General features: G+C 33.0%; 1 protein-coding gene across 4 annotated transcripts in view; it reads right to left on the bottom strand.

The window, feature by feature from the left end:
* Window positions 1–23,119, bottom strand: part of EHBP1 (EH domain binding protein 1) — a 151,473-nt gene that overhangs the window by 80,494 nt on the left and 47,860 nt on the right. For all 4 annotated transcript variants that reach the window (XM_032497640.1, XM_032497639.1, XM_032497642.1 and 1 more), the window contains exons 5-8: window positions 12,592–12,770; window positions 11,939–11,987; window positions 6,921–7,823; window positions 2,704–2,847 (exon numbers count right to left, since the gene is read on the bottom strand). In XM_032497640.1, the coding sequence (XP_032353531.1) occupies window positions 2,704–2,847; window positions 6,921–7,823; window positions 11,939–11,987; window positions 12,592–12,770 (1,275 nt within the window). The remainder of the gene's footprint in view (window positions 1–2,703; window positions 2,848–6,920; window positions 7,824–11,938; window positions 11,988–12,591; window positions 12,771–23,119) is intronic.

Raw genomic sequence — 23,119 nt, 5'->3', positions numbered from 1 at the left:
TTATTAAGCTGGTATCTGAAAGGTATTTTAAAAAGTATGCATGGGAAGGAAGAAATAAAAATGCCTTTGTTCCTAGATGATATGATCCTCTATGTAGGAAATCTGAAAGAATTGAATGACGGGGGGGGAGGGGCAGCATGGAAAACCTCTCCAGGAACTAGTAAGGTTGTAAGATACAAGGTTAATATGCAAAAGTCAGTTGCTTTCCTATATACCAGCAATGAACAAATAGAATTTGAAATTAAAAACACAGTATCATTTACCTTAGTACCCCTCAAAATGAATGTTTTTGACACAGGAGCAAAAGTAGCACAATGGAGCAAAAACATGTCTTTTCAACAAATGATGCTGGAACAACTGGACGTGCACATGCAAAAAAAAGTAATCTAGACACAGACCTTACACCCTTCACAAGAATTAACTCAAAATGGATCACACACCTAATGTAAAACACAATACTGTAAAACTCCTAGAAGATAATATAGGAGAAAACCGAGATGACTGTGGGTATGGTGACACCATTTTAGATACAACACCAAAGGCATGATCCATGAAAGAAATAATGGATAGTCTAGATTTCATTAAAGTTAAAAACTGCTCTGTGAAAGACAAGATGGAGAGAATGAGAAAACAAGCTATAGGCAAGGAGAAAATATTTGCAAAGATACATCTGATAACAGACTGTTAACCAAAATAAACAAAGAACTCTTAAAACACAACGATAAGAAAATAAACAACCTGATTTAAAAATAGGCTAGTGGGGAGGGTATAGTTCAGTGGCAGTGTGCGTGTTTAGCATTCACAAGGTCCTGGGTTCAATCCCCAGTACTACTATTAAAAAAAAAAAAAAGCCAAATTACCTACCTCCTTAAAATAAATAAGTTAAATAAAACTAAAAAAAAAAAAAAACCAAAACCTAATTACTTGCCCTTCCCGATAAGCCAATGACCTTAACAAATACCTCTCCAAGGAAGATTTACAGATGGCAAATAAGCTTATGAAAAGATGCTCTATATCACATGTCATCAGGAAATTAAAACAATGAGATACCACTACACACCTATTAGAATGGCCAAAATCCAGAACACTGACAATATCCAAAGCTGGTAAGAATGTAAAATACAAGAACTCTCATTCATTGCTGGTGGGAATGAAAAGTGGTACAGCTACTTCAGAAGACAGTTGGTGATTTCTTACAAAAGTAAACATACTCTTACCATAAGATCCAACAATTGTGCTCCTTGGTATTTATCCAAAGGAGTTGAAAACCTAAGTCCACATGAAAATCTGCATGTAAATGATTACAGCAGCTTTATTCATAATTGCCAAAACTTGGAAGCAACCAAGATGCCCTTTAATAGGTGAATGAATAAATAAATGTGGCACATCCAGACAGTGGAATATTATTCAGCACTAAAAAGTGAGCTATCAAGTCACAAAAAGACATGAAGGAACCTTAAATGTATATTACTAAGTGAAAAGAAGGCAATCAGAAAAGGCAACATACTGAGGTTCCAACTATATGACATTCTGGAAAACATGAAAATTAAGAAGACAATAAAATTATCTGGCTGCCAGAGGTTGGGGATGAGGGGAGGGATTAATATGTGAAACACAGTGGAATTTTAGGGCAGTGAAAATACTCTGTACGATATTATAATGATGGATGTGTCATTAACATTTGTCCAAATTCACAAAATATATAACACAAAGAGTAAATCATAATGTAAACTATGGACTTTGGGTAATAATGACATGTCAATGTAAGTTCATCAGTTTTAACAAATGTACCACCTTGGTGGAGAGTGCTGTTAAGGAGGGAAGCTATACATGTGTGGGTGCAGGGGTATATGGGGAAGCTCTACACCTTCCCCTTAATTCTGCTGTGAATCTAAAACTGTTCTTAAAAAAAAAAACTTAATTAAAAAAAAAAAGAACGTGCAGTTTTATTTACATGTAAAATTAGGACTAGGGCAGGGTTGTCATAATTTTCAGATTCATGAAGAGGTTCATGTCCCCCCAGATCTAAGGGCTTCTATTACTGTATGTTCATTATTATCTGTGAGGTACCACACAAAAATACGTATAAAAATATAGTTTAAGTTGGGGGAGCCGGTGACTGATGGAAAAAAGCACTGACCCTGGAGTCCAATAAGTCTCAGGTTCAAATCCTGAATTCATCATTTACTGACTGCAACCTTGTACAAATTACCTTAAGTATCAGCCTCAATCTTCTTATCTAAAAAGGAGTTTGAATATCTACTTCATGATGCTACATAAAATAAAAATTACATAAAACATCCATTATCATGCCTGGAATGTATGACAGGTATTTCAAAAAATGGTAGGCATCATTGTTATAGTCTAATACTGCCAAATAAATTGACTTCCACGGAAAAAATATCATCTTAAGCAAAGCACAACTAAATTACAAAATGTAAATTAAAAAAATAGACTATTCAATATAGGTGGAAATTATATTCTAGGATCTTCCTTTTCCTCATAGCTAACACTGCTGTGTAGGAATAATTATGACATGATCTTCCAAGTAAGAATTTATCAGTTCAATAAACATACCAAGTTCTCACAGTACATAAAATCTATGGAAAAGTCATCTATCAAAATAAATAAATTAGTCTCCTCACCCCCATGATTATAACAAACAATGCATTTTTTTTTTTTTTTTAAACCAATGTTCCTCACATCACTTAGCTGCCTGTTGCAGGGTGGTGTTGCTGTGCTGGTATTCTGCTTATTCCCTGCCTTTAAAGCTGCATCTCTTCTTGCTTGCTCAAGAAGAACTCTTGCTCTTTCCTTAAGTTCTTCTTGTCTGGATAACATTCGATGCTTAAAAGCAAAGATAGAGAATTAGAAGCCAAAAAAAAAAAAAAAAAGCATGCAATCTACTTTTGTAAACTAATCAATGGTTACACAATCTTTCAAAATAAAAGACTGCAGCTTTATGAAATTACCTACAGAAAATATTAATGTTGACTAGAAGCTGTGGAATGAATACATACATTTTGACTAAAAGGAAATAGATCTTTACTGGCTAAAACTTGGGTTAAATTTAACTACATTTTTATTAGAACATATTCTCATAAGGTATGAGGTCCATATACATATTATACACATTCTTCAAATTTGCTAATCACAGTATAATCTGTCAAAGACCTTTTTAAAAGTTCTGTTTTATTTTTACAGTCATACAGAATTGATAACACTTAAGTGTCTTCCAAATTTGCATTTTGAATGATTTTAAATATCGGTGGCAACAATTCTTTAAATTCTTGACAATATAACGTTTATAGAAAACTCAAAGCTATCATATTTTGCTTTAAAAAAAGTAATACTGGTTTTCTTTAGGGCTCACTTTCCTTACAACAATTAACCGTATCAAGATTGAAACAGTATTTTCCTGGATTAATTTGTACTTTTTACAATATATGTTTGGAGAATAATAGATTACCAATGGAAATCAGCTCTTAAATGGTGATATTTATGTTTTAAAATAACAATTTTAAACCTTTCTCTGTAATTTTAAGCAAAGATTATCAGAAGAAAAAAAAACCTTTTGTAATTATGTATGGTAATGGATGTTAACTTGGCTTATTGTGATCAATTTGTAATTGATACAAATATCAAATCACTGTCATACATCTGAAACTACTATGTGAATTATACCTCAATTTAAAAAATATTTAAAAAGTTAAAAATTAGCAATCTTAGTACCCAGAGATAATTACTGTTGAATCATGCTTTTTTCTACTTCACATTCTATTGTGAGCATTTTCTCCTGCCCTTAAATATTTCTTTGCAAACATGATTTTAAATTGTCTACCTAGCATTGTATTAACACGAACACATCATACTTTATTTAACTTGTCTTATACTATTGGATATTTAGGTTGTTTATAATTTTTCACTCTCATAAACAGTGCTTTTAAGAACATCTTTATATGTGAATTGTTGTATACAGTTCTGATGATCTTCTTAGGAAAAAGTCCAGAGGAAAAATCTCATGAGATAAACATATTTAAGGGATTTGATATAATTGTTGATTTTACATCTGGGCTATAATTATTTTCAGTGCTGTTATGGTAAAAAATGAAGAGATATTATGAGCATAAAGTTTAGGAATGTAGATTTTGAAGACAGACAAGGTTGGTTTTGAATTCAAACTTTAAACATTTATTATGTGATTTTAAGGCAACTTTGTAAATCTCAGTTTTCCCATGTATATAATAAGCTTCAACCACTTACCACGTAGGTTGTAAAGTCTGAGATGTGTGTAAGACATATAATGGTCATCATATGTTTTAGCCACTCATATGGGCAACACTATGACTTTGTTAAGCTTATACAGCCATATTAAATTATCAAATTTCCTCTAGTCAAATGCAATTAATTATTAGAGTTTCTAAGAAAGAACTCTGTCAATTAAATTCTAACCTACTGTTTAAGTAACATCTCGATTTCAGAGAAGTTAAAATGTAAAAAGATGTGTATCTTAGAATTGATGAAATACAGTGTACAAAAGAAAAAAATCAGATTTTTAATTGTTCAAATTTTAGCTGCTATATATAAGAAAAAAATCTACCAAGTAGTAGCACTTACACTATAATTTTTGGTATCAGACAGTAAATACTTTGCCAAAAAATCTTTAAATTTGCCCTAAGCAATATTCTAACCAATAAACCAACGGCCAACAAGCAAACATATACGGAGTTGTAGACAGATGCTGACTGTATCAGTCTGTGCATTTCCTGTACATCACTTAAATAATCTGAATAGAATCACAGCATGACACAGTTTGAGATCTAAAAGGGCTCTCAGAGATTATTTCATTTAACATAAGTGAAAAATAAGATTTAAAGAATTTAAATGGCTGGTTAATGTGTCACATTGGTAATTACTGACAGAGCCAAGATGAGAATCCAGGTTTACTGAGCATTTTAAACTTTTAAATACTAATCAATTTCTAGACTTAACTAAACACATTTACCTTAAAAACTCAGTTTATAAGAAAAATCTGTATTGAAATTCAAACTTAGGCTCACCAAATTCTGCAACTGACAATCACTGGATGTTTACTGATTATCTACTATATATAGACACTATGATATCCTGAAAGTTTAGGTACTTAGAACCTTTGACTTGAGATTTTTGATTAGGAGAACAGGGGTTGCTTTGTTAGTTACTATTTTTCTTTGATTCTAAGACGCACATTTTAACACCTCTGAAATCTTAAAATTGATGACATCTTATAATCTCTGTCATACAGGTAGTAGTCAAGACATAGCTGTCAATGCCTACATATGCATGTGCTTGATAATTCTGGTGGCATGACCGCAATTTCTTGATGTTTCAGTCAACAACCATTTGAGTACTATTTGAGAATGGAACATAACTCCAGGTTATTGTCTGAAAATCTTTTGTTGGGACCTACGAGTAAGGTTAAGAAAGTGCTATTATCAGTGAGTCCCACAGAGAAGAAAATCCCAGGACAACTGTGGAGAGATGCTGTAATTCAGAGGTTCTCAACCTTTTTGGTCTCTGAATCCCTTTATGTGCTTAAAAATTGAGGATTCCTAAAAGCTTTTACTTAGGTGGGTTATATATCTTTATATATATAGAGAGAGATTTGTCATTTTAGAAATTAAAACCAAGACATTTAAAAATATTTATTTATACATTCCTTTAAAATAAATATAATAAACCCAAGATGTTAACATATTCTAATAAAAATAACTACATTGAAAATAAAACTAAGTGAGAGAAATGGCATTATTTAATATTTTTTGGAATTCAGTCTTTAATATCTGACTTAATAGAAGGCAGCTAGAAACTCACATCTAATTCTGTATTCAATCTCTTGAGATACCACAAAATATGTAGCCTCCAGAAAATGCCACTGTACATTTGTGAGAAAATGAAAGTGAAAAAGGTAAATAATGTTTCAGTACTATTATGAAAATAGTTTCAACTTTGGAGTCTCTCTGAAAGTCTTGGAGAGCCTCAGAGGTCCCCAGATCATACTTTGAGAACTACTGTTGTAACATCATGCTTTTGATGGTACAGAGGACAACACTATGTTGAAAAACAGGAACACCAACAACTCTATACCAAAATGATTCAAGAAGAGTCAGATTCTAAATTCTACGATAATTATACCTTAACCAGTTTATTTTGCTAACAAACTCCTTTTTACATGCACATAAGAGCATTACGTGATTAAAAAATCCATGCCTAAATAAGTCTAAAAGAACTATTTCAATAGGTATAAAACAAAAATTCTATGAGATAAGAAAACCACATATCATAGTTTATTGGCAGTGTTTTTCTTTCTTTGTGGTACATAAAACAATAGTATATCTTATCATTGATGGTACCACAGATTCAATTAAATGCAGTAAATATTGTAAGGTCCAATCTCTGCCATATTCCCCTCATGGGGAGAAATCTGAATGTTACTGTGATTTTAAACCACAACTAACGATGGGACTGAAAATATCAATTGCAATACAACTAAAATATTTGAAGAAAATGCTTTAAATGAGAAATATTTAATTTGGCATTGTACATTTCCAGGATGACATTCTTACTAAATGGAATACTGAAATATCTTTGACTTACCTATAAAATACTGTTTTTATGAAAGGTTAATAACATTTTTATTTGAAAAGTTTAACATTCTTTATTCTTCAGTCTTGAAATTGGGATTTATTTATAGGCTTAAAGTATTATATCACAAACTTATATGAAGTTTATGGTGCACTTCTGGTTTTTCTAAAATGGGAAATTATACTTCATCTTTAATCATCTGTAAAGTGTTCCATGAATACAAAAAGAAAGAAACAAACAAAAAAACAGAATAACTATTTACTAAATATATGTATCCATCATTCTCACTCACTTACCTGGACTGTTTTTGCCAAGTGATCTGCATGATTTAAGGTGGTTCTATCAGCATCTGGATCAGACTCTGTCTGCCTCAGTGAAGTACGTTTTTTCTTCGCAAGGTCTGCATCTCTAGTGTATGAGTATCCAAGTTTAGAAGTGGGAGATAAACTTGGTTTTTTGACAGGTGATTCAGGATCTGATCTGCATTCTAAGGGTCTGGAATTCTCTGATTTTTCTTGTTCCAAGTTACTACTGATGTCTAGAGTCTGAAGCTTTTGCTCATTGGTCTCGTCACAAATAAAGGGTGGAGACACATCCTTCTTCTTATCACTAACGTATAAGTCACTTAATTCTAAAGTCTCAGTTTTCAATAGTCTCTTCTTGCCTAACAAAGCTTGTGCGTGGTTTGAATCTGTACTGTAACACATTCCAGGGTCATCTGATCCTGAAGTCCTTCCAGAGCTCTGCTGGGACTTTTGGGGTTCTGTGTCACTTTTAGTCCTGCGACAGTAAGGGGAGGCTGTGCTTGGACTGAGATGATCATCAGGAGTCTGGTGTTCACTTTCTGACTCTCCAACTCCACTATCATTTACAAATACAGAGTCATCCTGTGATAAGAAGTCCACCGCTCCGCTGGGAGGCTGCTGCAGTTCAGGCGCCCGCTTCAGATCACTAAGCTCTGCGTAGAATTTTTCTTGATCAACAGAACTGTTTGTATCTGTTTCATAGTTTCCAACTTTATATGTGCTTTTACTGCTGTTTTCTTCTATCTGAACAACATTTAGTTCTTGGCCACTGAAGTGTGCCCTTATTTGATAGAGATAAGTCATAACAGTCAGTTTGTCAGGAATTGCTAATAAAACCATATCGGAAGGTTCCAATAACCTGGAAATTCCTATGCTGGCAAATCCATCATATGCCTTCAGAGGAAGGAAAAACAAAAGATATATTGAAGAGTTCAGACAATCCATAAATTTTAATTTTTTAAAAAAGAAATTTAAAATATCACCACTACCCTACATATTTTACAAACAGCAAAAACAGCAAAATAATGGATGTTAACTAGATTTACCGTGGTGATCATTTCACAGCATATACAAATATTAAATCATATTCAACACTTGAAACTGATATGTGACAGGTCAATCATACCTCAAAAAAGTTAAAAACATAAATGAAGTTACCATAAAAAACAGGAAAATTTTAATGGATTTTTATTATTGTTGGAGGGTGTTTATGTTACTGACAGACATCATGCCACACGAGCAGAACAAAATTCCAAGTTAGAATTTGTAAAAGTAGAGTAGATGCAAGAGAAAAACATTTTTCTTAATTAGTAACAATTGAAATGTTCTTTTCCAGTACAGAAAATAAGCAAAAATGAGAATTAATGTAAAAGTCTTAGAACTGATTTTTGTGATAAAGAACTAAGGTATAAAGATACAATAATTCATCTAGAGCTTTATTATTCCTATCAACTTTTCTTTTCCCTGGCCATGTAATTGCAGTGATTTGTGAAGAAAAAGTACAACAAAAAAAAAGTGCTATTTAAGTCTAGAAACATAGAAACATTTTTTAAATGTCCAATTAAAACTGATTTTCATAATGAGAAGAGTGAATTCATTTCCACTTCATCCATTTTGGAAAGAAATGTTTTGAGTAGTACAACCTAGTTCAGAATGTGAGGCTGCACTGTATTATTTCTGTTAGCCTTTAAATGACTGTGGCACATCAGGTTTTTCTAGTTTTGAAGAATCAAAGCTGTTTCTCAATTTACAATTAATTATTACTATCCTGAACTAACCTTTGAAAATAGCACTGTGTTGCTAGGAAGCATTAAAAATATGGCTAAAGGTAAATATACTCTTGGAAAAAGTAAGGACCCTCAAGTTATATTCTTGCTTTTGGATATAAAATGTCTAGTCTTTGTAACAACCTAGATGGAGGACCATAACTAGAAAAAAGTTTTCTAAAAATTATGTAACAATTCAGAAGGAATTAACTTACAAGTTAAAGTGCATTTCTACCTTGGAATTTAATCACTGTCTTGTATTCTTCCTGTACTTTAATAAATGTTGTGGAATAAGTAAGAAAGAAAATGAAAAATAAATTATGATATTAAAGCCTTTTCAATTTTCACAGCACTATGTTTCATAATTTAAGTACTGCAAAATATTTACTTGAGAGAATGGCTCAGTTGGTATGCATGTTTGGGCCTGTTTGTTACTTTACATATTTTAGGAAAATTAAAGTCATTTTCCTCCTCATGTGTCTTGACAACTTGACCGACAGACATCAATTGCAGACCGTCAGGAAAAGCGCCACAGGCAGTATTCTAAATACTTCCCAATTATCTAAAACACTGACATATTGGTTAAGATCAGATGTCACAGGTAAATGCTGTTTTTATTCAGCACTTTTTACAGACTTGGGAAAATGATTAGCTTCCTTGTGGAGAATCTCCTGCTGGTATTTTGCTTCATGTAGCAATTCATTTTATGTACACTAATTGCACTAAAACAACATTTAAAAACAAACCAGGTTTCTTGTAAGCGAGGTCAAGACTTTATAAAGGAATTTTCCTATAGGTTAACCTCTTCTGCTATGGTCAATCACCTACTGCCTTTTTAGCTGTTTGTGTGTGGAGAAAAAGAGGTTCTTTCAAAGAAAATGGTCTTATTCATTCCTAGATGTCATTTAATTGGTAAGGAGTCACTGCCAGTCATGGTGTGCATCTGCATGGAACTTAAGACACAGGCATTGTTTCTTGCACTGCTTTAAGTTCAATTAAGGGCAGATGGGGTTATCGGGAAGCACTGTGTGAAGCCGGAAATAAATCTGCAGGTAGCAACTGATACTCAATGTAGATATCAGGTAAGAAGTTGCAAAGTGATGACAAGGAAAGTATAACAATTATTTATTGAATTGTGCAATGAATAGGATCATCTACATTAAAATCCTTTTCAAAAAGCTGTAATTATCTGTCCTTTAAGATTTAATTGAGAAAAAATTTTAATGGGATATACTTCTCCTTGTAGTAACATGTGAATTCAAAGTATGCTTGAATTATTAAGTTCCTCACAAAATGTAAAGAAGTGTAAATTAAGCCCTAATGAGATTTCCCATACTCTTTAAAAATATATAGCTAGGTAAAATCAAAAATGTTTCCTTTTCAAAATCTCAAACAGTAACATGAAAGCTTCACTTTATAAAAATAATGTTTTGTTATATAATGCTTTATCTGCACTTAAATCAGCTTAGTATTTTATTGAAATGCAAGAAAATACAGATAAAGAACTGTCATATCTAAAGATATGGTCGTCTCTTGGTATCCACGAGGGACTGATTCTAGCAGCTCCTGCAGATACTGAATCTGGGGATGCTAAATTCCCTTACATAAAATGGTAGAGCACAGCCAGACCTCTGTATTCATGGTTCCACATTTGCAGATACAGAGGGCTAACTGTATAACTTAACTGATGAAAAAAACAAGGCATTTCACTTTGATAGACACAGGCTCTTCAAAATCATACAGGAAATAATTCATGAAAATGACTTATTTCGTACCATGATTTGTATAAAGAAAATTACACTGATTTTTTAAAGATTACTTTTGGTAGCATATTTTAATTTTAACAAATTGACAGTTTTTAAATATATTTCTCTAGAGTCAGCATCATGCATGTGCAAAGAAATTAGAATTTTTTAATGGAAATATAAATTTTTGCTTTGAGAGAGCAATAAAAGTAAAACAATTTTTTTAAATTTAAATTTTCACCTAATTGAACTTCTATCAAAGTTCCTTTCTAATGATCTAATTTAAAGTAGATTAAAAACTTTAGTCTAGACCAGAAGTTATTAATCACTTTGTCCCATGAATTATTTTGGCAATGAACCTCTTTTCAGAATAATATTTTATGTGTATAAAATGTATATGATTATAAAAGAAACCAATTGTATTGAAAAATAAAAATTTGAAAATATTAATATAACTGATTTGAGAAACAATAAACGTTCTTTTTATGGATGAATTAACTATTGCAATTATGAACAAGTGATGTGCTTAAAAGGTATTTGTAGACATTTGCAACTGTAAAGTGATAAGAAAATATCTGAGATTCTAAAGTTGATAGTGTCTCAGGCATTGCTAATACTACAGTAGTTTGTTGTCTAAATGCATAACTGAAGAAAATAAAATATATTTCTTCCCTAGCCATGTTCAAGGACCCCTTGAATTCTACCCACAGCTCCCAGGTTAAGAACTCTTGCTCTAAGACAAAACATTCCATTAACTTTTCAGTTGAAGAATTCAAATCAGCGCAAAAACACTGAGTACCTGCTGTGTGTTGTTAGGTACTTTCCTCCTTTGTTATGTTGTTGTGCATGTAGAAAATTGTAATGTTGCACTGTATTTAGGGGTACATTGTTAAGTCAGCATGCAGCCAACCAGCCAGCCTAGAGGGCTCCAGCAACTCAGCCCTGCGCAGCTACCCTGAAGATTCAAAGGATCAATATCTTCCCCACAACAATTGGGAAGCTCTGCCCTCAGTATATTAATTATGTGGAAAAAACTGTATAGCTTACCAGAAAATGGGAAAAAAAACTGAAAAAACAAAAACAAAAACAAGAACCCAAGTTCATACCATTTTGCTTCCAGAAACATATGCAATCTTTCTTGCATACCTATAAGGCTCCTGCTCTCACCCTAACAGATTTTTCTAACCTCATAGCCTAACAGTTTGGGGTGCACTTTTTAAAGGCTAAATCTTGAATAAAAGCAATATGCTTTAATAAATATTTGGCAGTTAATGGAGTTTGTACACATATAATAATCTGATGCCATTTTGGCACTTCTGATTTTGAAAGGCCATGACAAACGAGAGTAAACCATACTTCCTATTTGAATTGCAGGAAACAGACTACCTTCTGTGAGCTATAGTTATGACCTCACAAAACCTCACTTTCCCCAAATTAATAAAAAGCTGCAGAGAAGCGAAAATTGAAACTATGTATTTTTTTCTTTGGCAATCCTTACCTTTTTGTTGTTCTCTTTAATATCTTGAGGATTCAGAGACTTGTAGTCACTGAGGGAGAAAATGGCACAGTAGGTACATACAGTATTTGATAAAAACAGCTGTTTTTAAAACAAACTGATTCTAAAAATTTGACATTCAGTAATATCAAAGACTAACTAGCAATTTCACAGCAATTCAAACAACAAAACTAAGAGTGTGGAAAATTAAGGAAAAATAAATAAATAAATAAATAAAAACAGTGATTACATGTTCCACTGCCTGAAGCTTTCCATCTAAAAGAGAAGGGAGGGGACCAGAGACTAGCCTTGACAACGAAATTTACCATGAGGTAATAATCTCTTATTGTCAATGTATAAAGAGCTACAGGTTTATTTTGTCTCATCTCATTTTAACATAAGAAAATTTTCATAATAATCTGAAGTCAGTTCTTTGTATGAGATTAAGGAAAAAAATAATTTCTTTTAAAATAGAAAAGATTGTTTTTAGGCATCAAAAAGGAAGAACTTCTCTTTCTGGGCTACATTTCTTCTCCCCAAAAGAAAGAGGTATGCATAATGAAAAGAGTCAAGTATTTTATGTGCTATTTTGTTTTTTTAAAAACCTATTTATTATTTACAAAATATTTACAGGAATGGACAATGTTTCTACTTACATTAAATCTGGTCTAAAGTGGTGTAATATTGCACAAAAAGATAAGCCATTTCTCCACGATGTAGTAAAATTGGTGATTTTCACTCCTCGGTAGTTTTTTGTAACTTCTTTGCACCATACAAGCAATGATTGACTAGCATTTGGCTTTCGTCCCAAAACAGGACTTGGTATAGGACTCGGCTAGAAAAAAGGAAAAGAGGAAAACATTAAAATAATTTAATGGAAGACGAAAATTAACATTAATTGACCTAACCAGATCATTTGAACACTTTGATGTTAGTTTAGGTCCTTCAAACTGTCACTTCAAGACAGTTGTAACCTCTAAGGAAGGAGACATGAATCTGAAGTTATTATCCTCAGTTTTAGCCTATGGCATTTGCCTGACAAAATGTAGATATGTAAGAATTTAACCTTATACATAAGAACAGGCCAAGAACTGTACTGATGGAAACATTATATTAAAGTATTTAAATACTTAAGGCTGAAAATCTATATAACTCACACTCTAAAAAAATTTCCCCAAATGCAATCATTTACAAATATAGTTCCTTTTTGACTAGATTAAAAAGAATATATTTTGAAGTTGAACTGTAGCACAAGTTACTGGTGGAGAGGATCAAAATCACAATTTAAAAAAATACAGTAATCATATGCATTTTAATGCAATGATAAACATTCAAACATATTTCTTATATAAATTTAATGATGGCAAAACAGGTTTAGTTATTAGCAGCAGTAAGGTGTTGGAAGCAACAGCACACAACAGTATGTAATTTGGATTTGCTCAAAATATCTTCTAACTATTGATAGCTACTTTTGAATATTATTAGGTCCGCTAGGTATGTGGGTATGAGGGATGTATATTTTAAATCTTCAGCATTCACTTGGTTTTTTCCCCTTGTTCATATACTTAAAACAACAATGGTGACAACAAAACAAAGACTACATAATAAGATTTTTATCCTAAACTTTTATTATTCTAAAAACTGTGTCATTTTCTTTTACTGAATAAAAACCACATTTTGTGATGGTAACTATAGAGGCTGATACAATGGCAAACTATAAAGGAAACTAATAAATGTTTCTGGATTTTACATCTTGCTATTATGAGTGCTGCCTATAGCTATGAATAGAGGCCCTCTAAAGTAAGGTGAAAGGAGAACAATTATTTACCCCTACTATCGTTTAAGTTTAACAAGCAAACCAGTCTTGCACACAGCTTACTTAAGAAAGACCAATGATGCCCCCATTTGACAAAAGCATGTTAGTGCCAAACAATTAAAATTATCAACCCCACATGATTATGACATGCGTTCACTGTTCCTGTGGGAAGACTACTAAGAAACACCAAGGATGTAATTTCTTATTTTTTTTATTAACTGTCAGATTAACAAATTGTTACATAAAAACCACGAATTTAGAAAAGTGCTGTTCTTTAAATAATCACCTATTCAATGTCAACACTGAAAAATTTCCAGGTCATAAAAAGCAATACATTTGGATCAGTTCTACTTAATACGAAGAAAGAGGTAGAAATAGAATTCCCAATACAGAAAGGTATTTAGTTTAGAATAAATAACAGTTCTTTTAACTATCAATCTAGCATTATAAAAATGAACTATTAAATATCTTTTTACCTAAAGATGATTTTTCATTGTGACTTTCAAATCCCTCTAGTCACTAAACCTGGAACTGGAGTGAAGAGTGGTCTATTGATGAGGCAGGGGATCAATGAACTGGGCACAAACTTTTTTTTAAGATTGTCTATTATTTAAAGGATTGTCTTTATTTAAATATTTCTCTGTATCCAATTATACTATTAAGGCATTGATTCATTCCAAGCATGGGCAGCATGTACACGGGCCATATGACCTGCAACAATCATTACACCGATTAATTCCAATCATTAGTAGCCTGTACATAAGTAATGTACACATGTCATTATCACCATGCTGGAATCCAGAGTGGCTTTCTGTAATAAAGAATTAAGGAAAACATACCATGTTATTATGATCATGAATATATCCTTGTTTCTAAGAAGGCTCAGAATGAAAAGGCTAGAAGAACTAAACTTTGGATTTACCCTAACACAAAACCCTTGCATTAGAACATCTCACAGGGATGCTTATTGCGTGGGCAGGAAATAGAAGCCACATGTAACTGATGAAATTATAAGCCCTATAAGTGGTCATGTTGGTTGCAAAGAAAACTGAAGTAGAGCCACCGTTCAATGTATCATCCACTTCAGAAGTGCTGATCCTTCATCTAATATTTTGCAGAGGGTAATAAAGAAATAATAGTTAAGTCATTTTGAAATCTTCAGTATATAAATGGATAAAAATGCTTGTTTCTTGCTATAGACTGCTCCTGATTTTGTATGTGGCAGGTTACCTGACTTTTCTGTTTCAGTTTCCTCATCTATAAAATGGTAACAAGATCTCCTTCCTTCTGACCATTATGCTCACTGTCACTCTCTCTTGATAACTTTGAACCAAACTAAGCTCTGTGTTGTTCCTCGGATACCTCAGATATGGTCCCACCTTAGTGCCTTTATATGGATTGTTCCATTTGCCTGGGTGCTCCCTCAGATATCTGCAGTGGTTTACTTGAATACACCCAACCCTATTGGCCAATTCTGACCACCCTATCTAAGAATGCAACCATCTCCATTGTCCAACCAGTCCTCCTGACTTCCCCTTACCTTGCTGTAGTGTTTCCATAGTATACGGACCTTCCTATGGTCCCTATGCTTTATTTTGGTCATTACCAAAATATGCTTATTAGCTATCCTTATTGCTTATTACCTGTCCATCCTCACCAAATAAAAGGGCTATGAGGGCAAGAATTTTAGTTTGTTTTATTAATTAATGTATCCCAGAGCAGTTCCTGGCATACAGCAGGCACTCAGTATATATCATTTAAATGAATAAATGCGTGCAAAACATTTAGCACAATGTATGGCACATACTAACTATTCAGTAAATGTTGACTAAAATTATTATTACTACCACTGATGCATTATCAGCATTTGAATTCTAGTTTTTGAGGGTCTTTTGAAACTTTAAAGGCCATGAATTTCTTCAAGATAGTGAACAAAATTTTTGCAAACAAAGCTTTAACTAGAAGATAATCTTGATAGTCTATGTGCAAAACGGGGTTCTTGGAATTTTGGGCAGTCTGTTTCTATGAGTTTGGTAAAAGAAGAAACTCTGAATAACTTTGTAATTTACTGTTTTCCAAAGAAAGGAAGATGCCAAAATCTGGCTGTTAAAGGTAGAACCAAACTTTCAAATATTGGAATAACTATCCAAAAGTTCTCTTTTGTATTTTTGCAATAACTTGACTGTGAGAAGGCATCTCTACTTAACATGTTGGGGAAGTAAAGTACAGATGTTACAGTTGTCTTTTTTATGCACCAAGAGAGGAAATTTCTAAAAGCCATTCTAATAATAACTTTATGGTCAGAATGATCACAGTCTTTTCAAACAGGTGATCCTCCCAGTTCTCTCTGTCAAGCCACTGCATGGATGAAACTGCACCAGTTTAACTGAGAACTACAGTTAGATGTCAACCATCATGATTATGAAGGCAGTTTGAAGTGGTGTGACAGTAGAGAGGAAACAGGGCTTGAGACCACAGCTTGACTTGACAGTTCTATGTTCTAATATAGATAATATTAATACACTATTTCTGTTAAGAGAGCATATTACACACAGTATTAAATATAGTAAGGCCACCTTGTTATTCTTGCTAACAGCAATGGGATCTCTTTCAGGAAACCTAGTCAAATAAATTGTTATTAAATTCCGTAAGATTTAGTACTTGCACAAAAATTCAATTCCATTTTTTTTTTCAAATCTTCCCCTCTGACTATAGTTGCTTTCTCTTTGGCTGTCTCCCCTTCTTCCATTGACACAAGCACATATTCCTCTAGGTATTGCTCTCTCCACACTTTGAGTTCATTCACTCCCAGGATTCCAACTATCACTTCCATGCAGATGATTCCTAAATATACATCTATAGTTCAAACTATCTCAAGCTGACATTTCCAGCTGGCTGTCCTTCCTGTCACATAAAATTCAAACTCAGTATGTCCAAAACCATTATTAAACTCTTTCTTTATAACCTGCTTCATTTTCACTATGACTGCAAATGATACTATCGGCCCAATCTCCAGACTTTTAATCTCAGAATCAGCTTTCAACTCTTTCTTCACCTATTATCTTTTACAAGTTAATTCACAGGCAATTTTGATCCTATTGTTGTAATGTTTTTGTAATTTATCTTCTTTTGCCTAGGCTATTGGAAAATCTTTTTAATAGGTCTTCCTTCTTCCAAATTCTCCTGATTCGTTGTCATAACAACAATCTTAAAGCACAAGTCAAAGTCTCTAATGGCTCTCAAGAACATACAAAATGATGTCAAACTAGTAAGCATTCAACTCAAATCTTTTTCATTGTTTCTACTCTTTAGGTGACTCATTATTCTCTAAAATCACTAGGCTTTCTTGCCTACCTCCCAGCTCCCCCACTTCCAGTCTGTGATCATACAGACTGCCACCACACTTGGAATATCTTCTGTCCCAAGTACAGCTACCACAATTCACCTCTACCTTCAAGATTAAATTCAACTGTCATCTCCCACATGAACTCTCTTTCCAACTCCGAGTCAGTAGGAGCACTTTTTAATGTTCCTTTGACTCTTCATGTCTCTCTTATAACATTTTTACTACAATACATTCAGTTCTTTCTACAATAAGACTAATTAACTTTTCATTAATCCACAAAGCACATTCTGAGCACCGACTATGTCCCACATGCAGTGTTAAAATCTTTACATGGATTAGCTCATTTAATCCTCATTATTCCTTTGAGACAGGTACTGTTATTCCCATTTTCAGTTGAGGAAATTGAGGTTACACAGCTAGAAGGTAGAGAAGTTAGAATCTATACCAAAGTGTTCCCATGCAGTTTTAGGACCTCAACAGAAACTAAGTTTTCTGAGACTAGTGATTGCCTCAGTAAACTTCTTATCTTTTTTAGAACTTAGATTACTGCCCAGTGTATATTAAATTAATTGCTTTTTTAAAAGGCATTTGACCCAACTTAAAACCTAAGAGTATTCTATTAATAAAAACTTTTTGCCCTTTATGTTGGATTTTAGATTATTGGTTAGAACTAGAACTATAACTAATTAAGTCCAGAGCAATGAGATCTACACAATCAAAGCTGAAGTTGTAGGAAATTCTGGTCTCCCTACTGCTGATTCTGGGAGCCTTCTACCAACTGCAAATTACTGCAAACGGCTGAGGGAACTTTGAATAAATTTAACAATTGGTGAGCCCGAAACAGCAGCAGCGGTGAGAACAAGAATACCTGTATCAGTACTGTTCTTATCCTTTTCAAAGTGTTTTCATTTAAATAACTTCATTTTACTCTTACAGTAAAACTGAAAGTTAGATTTTGTTAGTTATCCCACTAGACCATCAGAAAGATTATGCTGTAATTTAAGGAGGATTACCACCTGAACACAATTTTTAAAAAGCCAAACAAAGTATTTTTTAGACAATCTTCTAAGAAATATCAAACAACTATCCCCAAGCCAAGACCCGGAGAGACTAGAAAACCAGAGTGAAGCCCTTAGTGATCCTTTTTAAATGATTGATCAGGAAGAGTGAGTTGAGAGGCAGAGCTGCACTTCTGATAGACTCCCAAACAGTAATATAAGCCCCTCCACCCTCAAAAGTAGAAAAAATAAAACAAAGATGAAAACACAAGGATACATTCTACAACACAGGGAATATAGATTATATATCAACTGACCTCAATAAAAAAAAAAGTTAAGAATAAAAAGCAATGAAACAGACAGTAAGCATACAATAAAAAGGATCAACAAAACCAAAAGTTCCTTCTTTAGAAAAGACAAAATCAATTAAACCCGTAGTGTGACTGACCAAGAAAAAAAAGAGAAAAGCAAATTCCTAGAAAAGTACAGCCAGAAGAAATAGAAAACCCAGAGAGTTCTACTACTATTAAAGAAACTGAATTTGTAATTAAAACCTTTCTATAAACAAAATTTCAGTTGGCATCACTGACAAGTTCCACCAAACATTCAAGGAAGAAGTACCTCCAACATTACACAAATTCATCCCCAAATAAGAAAAATGAGTTTAAGTCCCCAACTCATTTCATGATCCAAGCAAATCTTGATACGAAAATAGAATAAGACAAAATTACAAACAAAACAAAACAGAACAAAAAAACTGTCATGACTATAGAGGCAAAAGTCTTTGTGAAAATATCAGCATATTAAATCTAGTGATTCATAAACTGAACGAACTGAACTTACCCCAGGAATGCACATTTGACTTAATATTAGCAAATCTACTGAGGTAATATGCCAAATTAATAGATTATAGGGAAAATATGTAGATACAATCATCTAAATAGATGCAAAAGGCATTTAATAAAATTTTATGTCTATTTATATTCCATAAAATAATCTTAGCAAACTAGTAGTAACGGAAGATTCCTTAACTTGTAAAAAGCTTACAGCAAGTATCACAATGGTAAAATTTCCCCTTTGGGCTTGAGAATTCACCACCACTTTTATTCAACATTGTACTGAAGGTCCTTGCTGGTGCATTAAGTCCAGAAAAATACACTATGGTATAAATGTTAGAAAAGAAAAATTAAAATAGACATTATTTACATATAAATATGTAGATATACTGCTGAATTCAGTGTGCTAAAATGTTGAGGATTGGTATATCAATGTTTATAAGGGTTATTGATCTAGAGTTTCATTTTCTTGCAAGTGTCTTTGTCTGGCTTTGGTATCTGGCATTACAGAATGAGTTAGGAAGTGTTCCCTCATCCTCAATTTTTGGGAAAACTTTTTTCCTTTAAATGTTTGGCAGAATTCACCAGTGAAGCCATTAGATCCAGGGTTTTTCTTTGTGAGGAAATTTTTGATGACTGATTCAATGTCCTTATGAGTTTATAGGTCCTTGCAGGTTTTGTGTTTCTTCATCATTCAGTCTTGGTAAGTTTTGTGTTTCTAGGAATTTATTCATTTCATCTAAGTTATCCAATTTGTTGGCATACAGGTGTTCATAGTACTTTATTAATTAGCCTTTTTATTTCTGTAGAATTGGTAGTAATGTACTCATTTTCATTTGTAATTTTGTAATTTGTGTCTTCTCTCTTTTTTCTTTAGTACATCCAGTTAAAGGTTTATCCATTTTGTTGATCTTTTCAGAGAACTAATTTTTGGTTTCATTGATTGTCTCTATCTTTTTTCTAAGACTTAATTTTCTCAGAAGAGTTTTAGGATCACAAAAAATTTAAAGCATAGAGATTTCTCATATACCCACCTCTCCCATTAACATCATTCACCATAAAAGAGTACACTTGTTACCAAGGATGAACCTACACTGACATATCATAATCACCCAAGATCCACAGATTACCTTAGGATTCACTCTTGGTATTGCACATTCTATCAGTATGGACAAATGTACAAAGAAATATATTCACCAATATACAGAGTATTTTCACTACTCTGTGCTCTGCCTGTTCAGCTCTCCCCCAACCCTGCTCCTGACAACCACTGCTCTTATTATTGTCTTCATATTTTTGCCTTTTCCAGAATTCATACAGTTGGAACCATATAGTTTATAGCCTTTTCTGAGGTTTTTGCACTTGCTAATATGCATTTAAGGTTACTGCATGTCTTTTCATGGCTTGATAGCTCATTTCTTTTTAATGCTAAATAATATTCCATTGTCTGGATATACCAGAATTTATCCATTCACCTAGTGAAGGTACATCTTATTTGCTTCCAAGCATTGGCAATTATGAATAAAGCTGCTATAAGCATCTACATACCGATTTCTGTGCAAACATAAAGCTTTCAACTCCTTTGAGTTATACCAAGGAGCACAATTGCTGGATCATAAGGTAAGAATATGTTTACTTTTGCAAAAGATTGCCAAAATGTCTTCCAAAGTAGCTGTACCCACTAGCAATGAATGAGAGTTCTTGTGTTTTACATTCTCACCAGCATTGGGTGTTGTCATTGTTTCGGATTTTGGCCATTCTAATAGGTGCGTAGTATCTCATTGTTTTAATTTGCATTTCCCTGATTACATGTGATGTAGAGCATCTTTTCATATGCTTATTTGCCATCTGTAAATCTTCTTTGGAGAGTTGTCTGTTAAGGTCATTGGCCTATTTTTTAATGAGATTGTTTTCTTACTGTTAAGAGTTCTTTGTATATTTTGAATAACAGTCTTTTATCAAATGCTTCTTTTTACAAATATTTTGTACCTATCTATGACTTGTCTTCTCATTCTCTCCACATTGTCTTTCACAGAGCATAAGTTTTGAATTTTAATGAAATCCAGCTTATTCAGTATTTCTTTCATGGATCGTTGTCTTTGGTGTTGTATCAAGTTATCAAAATGCAGTATGCATTTGGTACTTACAATGCATCTCACTTCAGACAGGCACTGAATGGCCACATGTATCTAATGGCTACTATATGAGAAAGCAGTTATAGATTTGTTTTGGTATTCCGTATTTTATTTTGTTACTAACAATTGTATATATTTAAGGTGTACCATGTTAAGTGTTGATACACAGATATTATGAAATGATTACTACAACTAAACAAATTAATGTATCCATCACCTCGCATTGTACCATTTTTTTTGTGTGTGTGGGTGACATTTAAGGTCTATTTCTTAGCAAATTTTAAACATACAATACAGTATTATTAACTATTGTCACCATGCTGTACATTAGATCATTAGAACTTATTCATCACACATAAAACTTTGTATCATTTGACCATTATATTCCACACCCCCACTACTGGTAACCACCATTCTAATTCTACACTTCTATGAATTCTATTTTTTTTTTAGATTCCACATATGAGTGAGATCATACAGTAGTTTCTTTCTGAGCTTGACTTATTTCATTAGCATAATGTCCTCCAGGTTCATCCACGTTGTTACAAATGGCAACATTTCCTCTTTTTAAAGGCTGAATAACATTCTATTGTAAATATATGCCACAATTTCTTTATTTATCTGTTGACAGACACTTAGGTTGTTTCCATACTTTCCATATTATAAATAAGGCAGCAATGAATATGAGAATGTCACTATCTCTTCAAGATACTAATTTCAAAAGTGGGATTGCTGGATCACATGGTAGTTTTATTTTTAATTTTTTGAGAAACCACCATACTTCTGCCATATGGTTTTCAATTTAAATACCCACCAACAGTACACAAGAGTTCCCTTCTCTCTATATCCTCATCAACACTTTTTTTTTTTTAAATAGTCATTCTAGCAGGTGTTAGGTGGTATCTCACTGTGGTTTTGATTAGCATTTCCTGCTGATTAGTGATGTTGAGCACCTTTTCATAAACTTGGCCATTTGTATGTCCTCTTTGGAAAAATGTATATTCAAGTCTTCTGACCATTTTTAATCAGATGACTTGTTTTGTTGTTGTTGTTATATATTTTAGATATTAACCTCTTATCAGAGATACAAGTTTGGAAATATTTTTTCCCAATCCATAGGCTACTTTTTCATTTTTTGATTGTTTCCTTTGTTGTGCAGAAGCTTTTTAGTTTAACCTGGTCCTATTTGTTTATTTTTAGTTTTACTGCCTGTGCTTGGTATGGATCTGCTTGAGCCCCTCCTACTTGGAGCTAATCTTCTTGGATGTTTAAATTCATTATCTTCTGCCAAACTTGGGAAATTTTCAGCCATTATTTCTCCAAATAATCTCTCTGGCCCTTTCTTTCTCTCTCGTCTCCTTCTTTTTTTGGAAACTTTTATAGTGATTAATTTTTTTATTTTTAGAAATGGCTTTGATTATGGATTCTGGAACCAATTCCATGCTATATGCTTTATATTTTTAATTTTTATTTCTTATTTGCTTTTTCTGAAAGATTTTTTTTAACATTTTTTATTGATTTATAATCATTTTACAATGTCGTGTCAAATTCCAGTGTTTAGCACATTTTTTCAGTCATTCATGGACATATACACACTCATTGTCACATTTTTTTCTCTGTGAGTTATCATAACATTTTGTGTATATTTCCCTGTGCTATACAGTGTAATCTTGTTTATCTATTCTACAATTTTGAAATCCCAGTCTATCCCTTCCCACCCTCCACCCCCCTCTCTCGTCTCCTTCTAGGACTCTCATGATGTATATACTGGTTGAGTCCCACAGGTCCCTTAGGCTCTGTTCACTATTTTTTTTTCTTTCTGTTCCTCAGACTCTATAATTTCAATTGTTCACTAGCTCTTAATGCCTGCTCAAATCTGCCTTTGAATCCCTCTAGTGACTTTTTCATCTCACTTACTGTACTTCTCATCTCTAGAATTTGTTTTTGGCTTCTTTTTAGGTTTTCTCTTTATTAATATTTCCATGTTGTTCATACATCATCTTCCTGACTTTCTGTACATTTTCCTTTAATTCCCTGAGCATCTTGAAGACAA

The sequence above is a fragment of the Camelus ferus genome, chromosome 15, assembly GCF_009834535.1.
Source record: "Camelus ferus isolate YT-003-E chromosome 15, BCGSAC_Cfer_1.0, whole genome shotgun sequence".
In the NCBI taxonomy this organism is placed as follows: domain Eukaryota; kingdom Metazoa; phylum Chordata; class Mammalia; order Artiodactyla; family Camelidae; genus Camelus; species Camelus ferus.
This window is presented reverse-complemented; position numbering and strand designations above follow the sequence as displayed.